This window comes from Anopheles merus, chromosome 2L, assembly GCF_017562075.2.
Source record: "Anopheles merus strain MAF chromosome 2L, AmerM5.1, whole genome shotgun sequence".
NCBI classification, from domain to species: Eukaryota; Metazoa; Arthropoda; class Insecta; order Diptera; family Culicidae; genus Anopheles; species Anopheles merus.
This window is the reverse complement of record NC_054083.1, coordinates 6,335,156-6,349,734: the sequence shown is the minus strand read 5'-3', so window position 1 is coordinate 6,349,734 and position 14,579 is coordinate 6,335,156. Positions and strand designations below refer to the sequence as shown.

The 14,579-nt window shown below is 35.1% G+C and overlaps 1 protein-coding gene across 11 annotated transcripts in view; it reads left to right on the top strand.

Moving 5' to 3' along the window:
• LOC121594896 (RNA polymerase II elongation factor Ell) overlaps positions 1-11,116 on the top strand; it is a 29,282-nt gene extending 18,166 nt beyond the window's left edge. For 9 of the 11 annotated variants that reach the window (XM_041918705.1, XM_041918703.1, XM_041918702.1 and 6 more), the window contains 4 exons: positions 849-1,037; positions 1,457-1,631; positions 1,695-1,768; positions 1,876-11,116. In XM_041918705.1, the coding sequence (XP_041774639.1) occupies positions 849-1,037; positions 1,457-1,631; positions 1,695-1,768; positions 1,876-1,978 (541 nt within the window). In that variant the 3' untranslated portion in view covers positions 1,979-11,116. The remainder of the gene's footprint in view (positions 1-848; positions 1,038-1,456; positions 1,632-1,694; positions 1,769-1,875) is intronic. The other 2 variants (XM_041918710.1, XM_041918709.1) reach the window with 1 other exon arrangement.
• Positions 11,117-14,579: the final 3,463 nt, after the last annotated feature.

The following is a 14,579-nucleotide window of genomic DNA, read 5'->3' as shown; positions in this document are numbered from 1 at the left end:
ACAAAGAGATAGAGGGTACATGTCCTTGCTTCTCTGCGTGCATGTTATTGTGATGGTAACTTTAAAACCATCATTTTTTATCTTTGCTATACGTTGGACATTTTTATTTGTTGGTTTTTTTGTTTTGGTGGCCCTGTTAAAATATTATTTATGGTGGATCATTTTTACATCAGTGGTGCTTATTCAATTAATCATTATTGCGGTTATTCAATGTTGAACAGAAACGGATTTGTTTGTTTCATAAAATATGATGGTTTCGGGGCTTTTATTGACATCAACAGCTAAAGGTTTATCAAATAATATTGAAGGTGGTTTACAATCTACAATCGACAATTTAAAAAAAGATGTAGCGAAATATTTTAAACCTGATTTCTATATTTCATGGTTCACAGCTTGAAATCGAGAATGTGGTGGGCAGTATAATTTTAGGCTTTTTGATATGGTGTTTTTTGAACCTAAGTTATCTAAACCCTTATCAAATTATATGATTAGAATAAGCGCTTCTGCTATCTTCAAAAGAATGTTAATGTTATATATAGTTAATGTTAAAATTTAATATTAAGGAGCCAAATGTGCTGAAGCATATGGTCACATGGAACGTTTGGTATTATTTTTACCCCATATTCCTTCATCATTCTTTTGATATTAATCTTGTATCTTGTCGATTTGTTGGGTTTAATTCATTTAATCACTTAACATATTCTAGCCAAATCTAACAATATTATGGATATTGTAGTACAATATCATCGTTAGTAGTTGTTTCGACGTGACTTGGGCACTAAGATTGATTTGTGTGTGCTTTCGTTTCTTTTTTTTTATTTTTTCTTTAAAAACCGCCTTGATCGTAGACCAAATCTAACGCCTAATGCCCAGGAATCAGAAGATGGTGTTAGTTTGAGCTACTCACTCGTATCGAACGATGTTGCGAAACGGATAGAATCGTCGGTGTGCGACGCAGAAGCTGAACGGGAGCCATTCGATACTGGCTATCTGGATGGTGCGCAGCAGATGAACGGCGGGGGAGAAGATGATTTTGTGTAAGGCTTTCAAGCATCCTTTCAATTTCTAATAAAATCTTTTAAGAGAGATCTCTGTTGTGCCTTTCCAACACTTTACATCTTTGACCTTTAGCTGTGCCTTTGTTGATTTATATGTATACTTGCTATCTTCTTTAAATAATCTACCTGTACTGTAAATGTCCAATGATGTTTCACTGTGCTTAAGAATTTTATCAATGTACAGTAACTATAGTGTAGTTTCATAATTTCACTAACAAACTTAACTCAACAATCAATAGTATAATGTAGAATATTTGCACTAATATTGGGAGCAAGCTTCCTTAATTAAAATTCAATATACTAACTGCTTAATTAAAATTCAATATACTAAGAGCTGCATGAAATATTGCCGTTCTTATTATGCAAAATTAATATTATATGGTTTGTACTTTTTTTAGAAACCAATTTACAAGGATAACATCAGTTGAGCAACGGCGTAGATACAAGACTGAATTTGACAACGAATACAAGGAATACCGGCGGCTGCATGAAGTTTTGGAGAATGCTTCAAGAAAGTTTGCTCAGTACGAAGATGATCTGTCGCACGAACCGAAGGATACACAACGCTACAAGGTATGAAAGATTCATTTCAATACGATAGCAATATATTCACCTAATGTGTGGTTCGTTTTACAGGAAATTCAATTGAAAATTCTGAAAGAATACGAAAGAAGTATTAAAAACGTCAAATTTCAACAGGACAAAGAGCGGTACGTAAAATTTGTAGCAACATCATGATTTTTTGTGTAACATAATTTGCACTTTTATTGAAATTGTTCAAAACATTATTGTATTAAATTGAAATTTATACTTTCAGGTTTAACTATCTTCATAAAAAACTGTCTCATATCAAGCTACTTGTACGTGACTACGATACTTCGATAACTAACGGCTCGTGCAGGCCACAGGAGAATTACTGACGATTGTTGAAGCACATGAAGCGCTCGTATTTTGTATGTTGAAAAAGACAATATTTATTTTGATGGGATAAATCAATCAATCGCTTCGTCATCAGACATTTTCGTACATGTTGCAGGAAAACTGTCAACATTGTGTTATTATCTTTTGTTTTTGAACTTACATTGTATTTTTAAAGAGTTTTTGGAACAAGCATTAGGACGGTGTATTGACTTGAGCACAGCTTCACACTGACCGTATTGAATGAAACTACGAGCCAAAATGTCGAAATCATCACGAGTTAACTAAGTTAGCATTTATGAATCATCGACATATTTATCCGATGCAATTGGTTCAATTATCTTCTTACAATTTCCTCTTTTTTGATTAATTTTCTTAAAGTTTTCATTCAATAACGTAGCTGTTTGTTGAACAGTTTTGATACGATTTATTCTCAACTCTCTCGTTATCCTTTTGCTTATTTGCTAAAAACGGCTGTAGTATACTTATGTTATGGGTTGTATGAATTATTAAGTTTATTGATAATTTCACAACTGATTCTCCTCTATGAACTGTATTTAGAATGAGTGACATACATCCGATTATACTCATATGCCTCATTGTTGAGATTGAAATTTACTGTCTGGATTTTTAAATGTCAATGCGAATGGTTTTTGTGTGCAAATGCAATCACCCTGTACAGGATGTGTTTGTCATGCATTGTCTGAGAAAATAATGTCAAGTATGAACAATTTTGAACACTAAAAAGTGAAGCTATCAATTTCAACGTTGAACGATCGTTTAAACATGTGTTTAAACATCTACAAACTTACACAGGATCTTTATTGTTGAGGCAATGATATTGAATATGTTGAAGAGCATGACAGTAGATCTACAAGAGTTTATTTGAATGCAATGATCCAGCGCAAATCATTATAAAGCTATATAGTTAATATGCTCGATTGAGGTTGATCTTGTAACAGTATATAGTTGCCCTCGTGCTACAGGAAAGGATTACAGTAATGTAACTTGTAATAAATTTCACGGTTGATTTAGAGAAAAGTAGCAAATTGTCTTAAATCTACTGCGCAGTCGCGTGTAATGGCTTGGGAATGAAAAAAGGTTATTTAGTTGACTAGTGTTCCTTTTTGTTTGTTCCGTTAGTTAATTGGTTAATCATTGTTTTATCTATAAGGTTATTAAGAAGTAGCGCAAAGGTTATGATAAATCGTCAGAAACGTGAAATACAAAAGAAACTGTTCGCCACCTCCCGTTACTGCAAGCACAGTTAAATTAGCAAATGTTCGTGGTGTTTAGTGACAATTAAAAAACAGTGAATGAAGGTTTGAGCTGATGGAAATGACATGCGTATCGGTAATACTTGTGATAGTGATATCAATGAGCAGTGTACCAAGAGCAGCGCTACTACACACGTTATTTGTAAGGAGCTTATTGTTTACGAAACAAGCAACAAAAACACACACATTGCCGCATATGTGCTCGCCATTTGTTCAACTTATTTCTAGTTTCTTCTTAACATGAGTTAATAAGTGGAATTGTAGCAAAGGGGCGATAAAGAATTACGTCGAAAGAAAACGAAAAGAGATATTAGTGCCACACTCTGTAATCGAGGAAAAAATATTACGCATTACAAGAACATCCATTGATGCAAAAGCATCGTATGAAGCTCGATTTGTAAACCAATTGAATTAAGTATCAAATTTAAATTGCAGGAGTTGCTAACGTTTTCTGGAAATGAGATTTTTGAATTCATGAACCCAAATAATGCAACACGCTCCGATTGTCGGGAATTATTTGATCTTCATGTTTTGAGCGTTGCAAAATCGATGGCAAAAATGTGCCATGATTGCCTTGTCAGAATCAGGAAGAACATAACAATCAAAATACGCTATCAGTTCGTGTTACGTAGCGTAAACTCGTATACCAAACAGGATAGAAAACATATCCTTTTTTGTTTGAATTTCTTGGGTTGTAGATTGTCTAGCAATTCAATTCAAACACAAACTGACGACACTCTGACCAATTCATCATAGATAATTAGATTATCTGCGCTTTGTTACCACAATTCTAATTAAATTATGTTTGGTATTTCACTTTTTTCGAAATTTGTTTTTTTAATGGCCCATGTCGGCGATGGCAAAACGATAGTAGTCGATATGTTAACAGTAAGGTTTAGACAGAATTTGTTTCGATATACATAACCGCTGCTTCATAACTCAACCGTGCAATGTTGAAATAAACTAATGAATTGTACATTGTATGCAATGTTTTGCAGGTGGTATACATTTAATTTAATATTACTGTGTTTTGTTTTTGTGCAGTTCGTACAATCTTCTCAGTTTGCTTGTTTCTTTTTGTTTTGTTTCAGCACTTTAGCTTCTACAGTCCATATATAAATATGTGTTTTAATAAAGCTATGCTACTGGACATTATTGAACACTTCTTTAAAATTTTGGTGTTAGGAGGTAGAATAGGGTAGGTAGCATGTATTTTTAATTTGATTGTTTGTTTCGTTGTAGTGATTCTGCCATCTGGACCAACGGAACTAGAAAATTCCTGTTAAGTTATAATTTCGTTACTTTTGCTTATGTTTTTTCTGTATCAGACAGGTTTTTTTGTATATCTGCTTTGTAATGGTCGAGTTGACATCAAGTAAAAGATTCACTAAAATTTTAACATCTGCATAAAGCCAGCCACAGATAATTTTAAATGAATGATAAACTGGGTTCGTACTTTAAGGAATGAAACAAGGAACACAGCGCTACACTTTTACAGTAGGAAAAATAAGCTATGCAACGACTAAAAGATAAAAACAATGAATAGCTTATAAGCAATGGTTTGTTTTTTTTTTTAACACAAGGATGTGCTTACTAATGAACGAAAACGCAATCAAAACATAAAAGTAAACATTTCAATCGAAAGCAGCACACTCTAAGAGCGGAGAACAGTTGCGTGGGAATAGACTTGTAGCAAAAGATAATGCAATACAAAACCTGAAGTTAAATCACTCGAAATTAGTAGTGTAAAATTTGTTTCTTACGAAGTTAACCAAGTGGTAGTTTCGCAACAATGTCTTAACTACAATGCAGCCCACTGGTGTGCATTCATTGTGTTTATTTTAATGCGGTTGTAACAAATGGGTGACAAATTTCCCCAATAAGAGGAAACACAGAGTACACAAAGTGCCAAGAATGCTTGATTCTTGTAGCAAGACATTCCCTCCTTTCTATTAGCTCCGTCAGCAGTACGCCGTTGCAGGGTTAAACAGTTAAACGCCATACTACAACATAACGTTGCAACGATATACTATATCTGAAATGCGCTGCGCAGATTCAAAAACTTAATGAACAAAGTGTTAAAATAGCAAAGAAATGTAAGCGTCCACTTCAGTCTTCGTAAAAACCCTTCCTATCACAAGTCCGTATGTGTTAATTGTAGAATAATAATATTTTTAATACAATGACAATTAAACCATCCTCCGTCTATGAAAGCGAAAGCAACATGCAATGTACGGAAAATACATAAGGGGTACAAGTCCATCCTATTGAAAATTTGACTGCAGAGTACACCCGAATGAACAAAACCATTTCAATTATTTTGTATGAACAAGTATCTTTTACTTTGGTAAAGTATTTAATCCTTCCCAGTTATCCGCCCGTTTGATAAATTGCGCCGGAAAGGTAGAGCAATATAAAAAAAAACCTCGTCCAGATCATAATCGCAGTTGTCTCACCATATTCTCAAAACAAAACAAAAAACAAAAATCACAGATCACAGATAAACAAGCAAACAAACAAATGCATAAAATTTAATTTTTACAGTAAATGTGCAATAGAATCACAATGACATTTCAGGTGAAATTTTATAACAGATAGTCGACTGAACATGATAAAACATGCAAACGTAATAATTGATAGCTAAGCACTTTTACATCGATTTGCTTGCAATGTGTCCAATGTAGAATGCCAATGTTGAGAGTAAATTTGGTGGAAGTAATTGCTAAATTTGAATTAACCTATTTTTACCAGTACTTGTATACAGGGTAGTTAATGTTTCTTCGTTTTATGCCTCTCTGTTACCAACAAAAACCAAATTGTTCAGAAGCTTCGTTCGAATTAATTTCTAAAAGCATTATGAAATTTTCATTCAAACGTTAAAAATTTGTGTGAACATACGATTTTATTCTGGTTTTAAAACAGATAAAAAAGAAACACATAAAAATGTACTCAAAACCATCTTGAAGCAGTTTTTTTATGATTGATAACTTACATGCTACTACTACTCTCTTCAGTTTTGGACATGTAGGGAAAATGCCAAAAAAACTCTTTTGTCAGAAACAAAAATCAATCAAGACAAATTAATAATGTAATCAAGCGCTTAAATGTTGTTTACATTCAACGAAGAAACACCTACCTATTATTAGTGAATTTGCATGTCATCTCTAATCTTTTTTGCATTTAACTCAAAATTCTTCTTTTGCGCTTCCTTATTTTCTGCCAATATTCAAGTTAGGTTTAGTGGCAGAATCGTATTAACGTGTAATAATGTACAACAAACTAGCTTGCTTACTTCAATAGACATATATTAACTGAATGCTTAACCTTGTTTAGCTTCTGGCTGTGTTACAATCCAACAGCTGTAACAGAAGCATCAGGAATCAAAGTGGTTTGAATTAATAGAAAAATAGCTGCATCTGTTCAAGCTATGATTAAAAAAAACACGCTTCTCGATGTGAAATCATGCCTTCAACAGCAAATAAACAAAGAAAAACACAGCAAAACGTACGTAACAGCAATCAAACAAGATATTAAAAACATGCTGCTTTCATCTGGTACTGAAAAGTCAGAGCTACTTTTTTCTTCAACCACCTCCCAATTATAGGAGAATTTGGAATAGAATGCAAACGGCGTATGTAAATAGCAAGAGCTGTATGAAACTGCTAGTAAAAGCAATGAACCGATGTGCTTAGGAAGAGCGTAAATTTCGCTTAGTGCTTTATTACTTCCTTGTAAATAATTATCATCTCTCGATTGCCATGTAGGAACATCCAGAGCAGAACGGAACAGCCCAGAAGGATAAGCCATTGGAAATCTTTTTTGCTTATTAGAACGGGACTGCAATGCTACATTGCAGCCATTATGGGGACCAAAAATTGGCTAAAGTTACCAAAATTGTTTACGAACCGGGGAGCAAACATGGCATAAACGAAGGCAACGGTCTTAGATATTTCATTCGAGCTGGTTCTCCAATGATATTTGCTCTGTCGATGATGTCGATGAAGGCCTGTTTTAGTATAGTGGTGCATTTGTATATGAGCTTCTTGATTTAGTGCAGTGAATTTGTTCTTCTCTTAGCTTGTGTAATGCATTCAAATACCAAGTATATTGAACGATTGTCAAATTCCACGAATATCATGTTTCCTTTTCTGTTACATTGTGTGAATACTACGTCAGTTACAGTTACATCAGTTCAATACTACGCCGACTGATCTGACAATCCAATAGTTTGTCCCACAAACGAGATCGAGAAAATGGTCACGTTTAATGCAAAGTATGGACTACAACACATTGCATGATAATGAACAGTTCACAAATCGATGCATGTAGATAAAGGAGCTAATACCCAAATTTATACATCGGAATAGTAGTTGTAACACAAAATATAAATTTCAGAGTAATAGTGCTATTTGAACTAGAATGTACCACAGTGAAACTTCTTAAAGCAAAGTGTTTGGTTTTCTTTCCTCTACACTCACAACGCAATTGTTGCAATTGATACACACAACGCAAGAGTAATGAATTCCAACTGAATTGTAGTCGATACAAATACATCAAACAGAATGAATACATAACTTACTTACATCAGTAGAAAGTGGATGCAGTAACAGGGTTTTTTCTCTACTTACAGCGTACAGTGTACGATCGAAGTCAAAAAACAGATGAAAATCTTATAAGCAGCACAAATATATTTTCAAAAAAGTGTCAATATTTTAAGATGTATTGGAGACTTGAATGAAAAACAGAACAAAGCGCGTATGAGAAATGTATCGTGCTGTAGTAATACGAGAAACTCTGAGAGCGTGTTTGAACTGAAAAATATCAAATGACATATTCATCAAACATGATGTTTCTTTTAACTAAAAAAGTAATTTAAACTATTCATACGCCCGTTGTGCGTATCGACTTCAGCTCTTAATAGTATTCTGATTATACTAATGTGTAAACAAGTAACTAACAAACAATAGAATCAACAAAATCAAATCAGAAATACCTATTTATAAACACGAAAGTACATAACAATGAAATAGGGGATAGTTTAAGATGCGGTGAGCAGTCTCAAGCAAACCATTGCAGTTATTTATAAACGCAGAAGAAAAAAATCACCATATACGCCCACAAAGACACACATGGATACACATTTGTGCAAAAAAATATATTTTTTGGATGAAACGTGTGGCCGAAAGGTGTCGGAAAGGAATTCACTCAGAAGCAAACGAACCCATCACATAGAAACGTATGTGCAAAAATCTTCTTCTTCTTCATAAAAAAACATCGTACCGGCGTCAATATATCAATCCTGCGAATTGTAGGAATTCTTGTACGATATATGATAATAGGAAGTTTAGAGCATGGTTTGAGTTTAGACTTTCGTAGCTAAGGCTGTTAAATTGATGGTAAAATCCAAATATAATCATCACTTACAGTCTTTCGAACTCGTAAAGTTGTGAACACTGTGTTTGGAATGAAATAATAATGAGTACATCACACCGATATCAGCGCAGTGTGTGCACCAGTTGTATCGCCGTGTGATACACGGGCTAGTTTGTTTACAGTTTGCATTTTCACAATAGATGGTTGTATTATAACGGATTTAACTGATGTACTGATACACCTCAAAAAGTGGAAAATGTCAAGCCCGTGTTGCCTATGTTATGTCTGTCATATTGATCTTCTCAGTAATGCTGTTGTACCAGCTCAGAGGTACCCGTACACACAACATCGTTTAGTTTCTCCTAGATTACGACAATTAGTGGCCAACAATAATATGCACGCTCAATGATGCTGTCAAATGCTCTCATTATACTTATTGTAAAAGTGTACTTATTTCAAAGAAGCAATGCTATAGTACGCATGGCACGCATGCGTTTCGTACGATGCGTAACACGTTATAACACTATTGTTAGCGTGTGTCGTACGATGGTGTGCTGGGGCGAGCAAATCCTTACAATTGCACCCATTGAACCGAAGGAAAGCCACTCATTTTGTTTCCAGATTTTGGATATTTGGCATTAGTGTTTAGTAATTATTAAAACATAAATGATCCCAATCATTTGTATGTGTGTATCATTTGTATCATGTGTACCAACAAATTCGAGTGTGTTTTTTTTTTAACTGATGAAGGTCTAGCAAAAGGTTACAAAACTTGCCTTGCCACACTTAACAATCTTTGAAGATGAATGTAGTTTTCGATGAGCATGAGCAGCTGCGAAACATGTTTTTTCTCATTTTCTAGTGCTGTAAAATAGTGCATATTTGCTTACACTTGAACAAAGCGCACTTAAGGTTGAAAAACTAGAGAAAACAAGCAGAAAACACAAACGAAAAGAAAAAGACTGAATTATTTCTAACATCTCTGTGTGGGGGAACTGTGGAGATAACATTGTTTGTTATAACGTTATGTTTTTCTCAGATTTCTCATGAGTATTGTCAATTGTCAAGAGTATCCATTTATGTCAGATTTAAATGGAATAAATACCTAACAACGTTTGTGTTTTAGCACATCAGCTAGCTTGTACAAATTGGTATTGGACAAGTGGTTTTGCCAATCTAAGCTGATTAGTTTAGTGTTACTTGGCATTAATGTGTGGCGATGGTTATATTTCGCTAGTGTGTTTCGGCTTGGCCTTTTTTTACTTCTTATTGTGTTCCTAGGACGATGTAGAAGTTTCTAATTCGTGTACATTACACCTTAAGTAAGAGCTAACCGCGTGACGAGAGTGGAAAATTGTGTACTACAGTTAAATTTGCGTGGTTTTTACTTTATTAACTTTACATCGGCTTAAAGCTGATGCTGCCACTTTGGGTAATAGTCACTGGCTTATCAAAAAAAAAAAAAAGATGAAGTAACACTAAACAACAACAACAACAACAAGAACATACACAATCAAAGAGATACAGCCAACCATCGTAGATAATGACTGACAAGATCAGAAAAAAAATGTACAAGGAAGAGAGACAAAAGCAAGAGAAAAGTTAACGAAAAATGAGTGAAAAAGAATTATGATACAACAAACAAAGCACTGTATGCAGCTGGGAAACGCTTTTTGAAGAAAACAGCATACAATGAAGGCCTTCAGCAGGACTCATAGGACTGAGCTTGAAATAGAAACCGGGGATGCAACTATTGGTGTACATGTGGAAAAACAAAACAAAATTCATCTTGAACAAAACGAACAATGGAACGATTCGAAAGTATTGGGCAAAACACAGCTTCTATTACATGTGTAAATAACTCATTTTTTTAGGATTTCGGAAAGACTAAGTAGCATACATTTGCAACGCAATGCCGTTTTGGTGTTATCAATGATTTGTTTTATTCGTTGGAAAAAAGTCAATCGTGTGTGCAACCGTTTAATGCGTGCGAAAGACCAACCAAACAAAGCTCCTCGAGGATCGCTTTGTACCACCAGACTAGAGTCGGATTGAATAAGTATTCCGGGTAGGAAACCGCCAATAGTCATGATATCAATATACATTAGGATTGCGAAAGGGACAAGATATAATAGATGTTGATATGACTGCGGTAAACGAAACGAATCCATGCGTTGTACCAACTAACTAAACTAGATTGGTATTTGAAAGCATTTTGACCAATTGGTCATGATCATGAATGTAACTGGAATCGATTGCCTTTAAAAAAACGCACCGAATAGTGCACAGCCAATATCTCTCCTAGAGCAGCATTCTTCTTCTGCGTGTGTCGCTTCCAAGAATGGCATAATAGTGCGGCCCAGCCAAAGAGAAAATGGACATGAAATGATGAAAAACAAAACGAATCAGTTTGACACACTGCATAACACGCTGCGTAAGTGCATCGTGGTATCGATGGCAACAGAAAAAGCCCCAAGCCCCCCCCCCCCCATACTGAAGTAAATACACATGAATGAATACTTGCATTTCAATGATTAAGTAAAACAATCAAAACCGACGAGCTCTTGTTTAGTTTCATATCGAAGAAGTAAGACTAGGCGCTATAATAAAAAAAAGACAAGAAACGAATGTGAGAATAGTAGTGAGTGGTGTATAAAATGACCAAACGTCCTACAGCAAATTAGAACCACAAACACAAGCGTGTAGCAATACACACATTGCAAAAGAGAAACACAAAGAAACGATGGAAAAACCAGCACATAACAAGTGTAGAAATGAAGGGGCAAAAAAAACAAACAAAACATAGTCAATAAGTAAGAACTCTAAGTTGCTAGTTAAGGCTGGTAGGCAGTGTGCATATTGTAAAAAGTAGAGAACACATGAAACAGTAAACAATACCCTAAATGGGCGGTGATGGTGAGTGAAAGAATGAAAAACTAAGAATAAACAAACAAAAAACAATACAAAAGAGAGTAACTTCTGGCATTAGCAGCCAATGATGAAACGTAGTAATAAATACGGAATGGCATGAACAACGCTAAGCGTTGAAGTCTGATACGATGTTGATGCTATCACTACTACGACTACTACTACTCCTACTACTATTTTTTACGATTATTACTGCTACTATTGCTACTACCACCACAACTATTACTACAATTACTTCAAATACTTTAGTTTACTGTTAAGATGCAGCAAAACAGCAAAACTGTAACAAAACACACAAAAAAATAGAATTGTGCATATTTTGGTGTAATTGATATTATATGAATATTATTATTATTATTATTTTATATATATACACACACATATATATATATATATATACATGCATATATTATGTAAAAATTGAAAATATGTGAAAAAAATTGTTATATATCAAGCAGCATACAAAAATACAACAAAAAAAATAATTACAGAAGAACTATGATGGACACGACGCGTTAAATTTATTTAAGCAATATCACGAGCGAAGTTATCATTTTTATTCGTACGAGTTTGTTGTCTCTAATTACTTTCTCCTAACGTCGATTCTGTCGTCGATCTGATTGCCGTTTGTGATCAATACCTGACAAAGCAACTCGCTTCCAAAAAACAATGTATGTTCTATTCAGTGCTGCAAAATGTCATGTGCATCACGAGATGTTCACCAACGAAAACAATGAACATATCCGTGGTAGCTTGATGCTCATTGCTGATACTCAATGAGCGTGCGTCATGACATGCCGAACGCGACATGCGAATACTTGTGTCCAACGACATACAGTCTGTTCCCGAGTTACACGGTTCTCGACTTACGCGGATTCGGAGATACGCGGTTTTCTAAATTTGACAGGTTAAATGTCAAATCAGTACAATTTGCTTCAAGTTTGGTAAAAATTGCATTTTTTCCAACAAATTGAAACCGCTTAAAAGCCAGAAATTTTAGAATTTTCTGCACGAACCATAACAAATAAATGATAAAGTGTATAAAAATACTAAATTAAATCAAAAACTACGGGTAATCAATAGTATTTTAGTAAAAAAACGTGAAATTCGACTTACGCGGATATTCGAGTTACGCGGATTCGTCGGGAACGCAGAAACCGCGTAACTCGGGAACAGACTGTACTCTGATTGATAAGCTGAGCTTAATGCCCAAGTCACAAGCAACAAAATGAGCATGCTTTCTCGCTCAGTCTGCTTTGATTGTCTATCGGGTCAAACAGCGCAAGAATATATGTTCATTATGTTTCTTGGAACCACTCGCAAGCACCGCATATCTCCCATGATCATTTGCGATGATCACCGACACAAAATTGACAGACCAAGAGTTGGTTGCACACAATGTCACCAAGCATATGATGGTCGCATCAACTGTTTGAGTCTCGCTTTTGATCATCACAGTAGAGCTCGTGACGCTGAGATGATTTTGTTTCAGCCAGAATTTGTCGTGACTATGTCAGTGACATTTTGTATAATTGATCATAGTAAAAAAAGGGTCATGACATGGTGACTGACCAAGTGATGGTTGCAAAAATGTCATGAAGCATGTATTGGTCACACCAATCGTTCTGAGTGTCACCTCTGATTATCACAATTGAGTACGTGACGCTGATATGAATTTTGTTTCAGTCAGATTTTTTATGACATTGACAGTGACATTTTGCAGCACTGGTTCTATCGAATTTAGCAAATCTCATACATCTAATACCACCAAATGACCAACTGTGATAGGCCTGCATTGCTGCCGCCTGTACACAAAGTGGCTACAATGTTGAACTATGCCGTACGTAGCTAAAATGTTGGCTAATGTCTTGGATTAAACTGATCCGGTTTTTTGGTTGTGTATGAAAACACATGAGAAACATCACCTCATTCCAGCTGTGTTGTATCTGGACATCAGCATCTATCATCTGCCTGATGTGTTATCGCAATTTCGATGTATAGCTTGCGTAGTTTCACTCAATAACTTTCCTCAACGCTACTTGATGCTGGATTTCAACCAAGAGCAATAAACATGTTGGCCTATGTCCTACGGGTAACTCTACCAATGTTACATACCAATTCCGCTTTTTTCGTGTGATATTTCACCTCCCCGTCCATTGCCGACGTTCATTTGTAGACGGGTTACGTTGCTTGCTTGGACTTACAGTAAACTTCAAAACGGCCGAAGTAACACTTGGATTGAGGGTTCATTAAATGGATCCGATCACAATTTCAGATACGCTGATATTTTAGATTCATACGTAGGGGAAGGTAGGTAAAAACGGACACCTTAAGAAAAAGGTTAAACATCTAAGAATATATAAATACACTGACCATGAAAATGTGCCTACATCATCTTAAAACCATGTTTTGTCATTCAGTCGTGAATTTAGGAATTGTAGGCAGCGCTTCTAACATATCAAGTTAATTGCAAAATCTGTGGCATTTTTGAAATATGGCTTTGCACCAGCTTACAGAACAATAATCTAGAACTTCCCTTTAGGAAATTGGTCCGCGGAAAGTCCACGACCAAAGCATATTTTAGGAACTCGGTAATAGGTTAAGCCATTTTTCCATTGAAGATTGAACTTTTTGATATTTGTAATTCCATAAAATCTCTCATCTATTCCTAAAAGATTTAATATCAGTGTTCCCTCTTTTGTTGATTTAAGTTGTCCAAGTCGTGGCAAGACATTGGTTTTCGTGAAGTGCCTCACTACGTTGAGCGAGTAATAGCATAACACATAACTGCTATTTTGATAGGTGTTTCATTTCTCGCTTATTTTAATGCTTTCTTTAGTTGCTGGATGGTTTATATCTTCGAAAAATACTTATTAAAAGTGTTTGATGAAATAGATCCACCATCAATTGATAGAATTCACAAAAAATCGATGATAAACAATGCAAGTTAAGGAGCTTAAGATCGGCAGTAGTCAAATTAGATCCACATATAGGTACGCACGATTGAAAATTTGTTTTGTTCGTT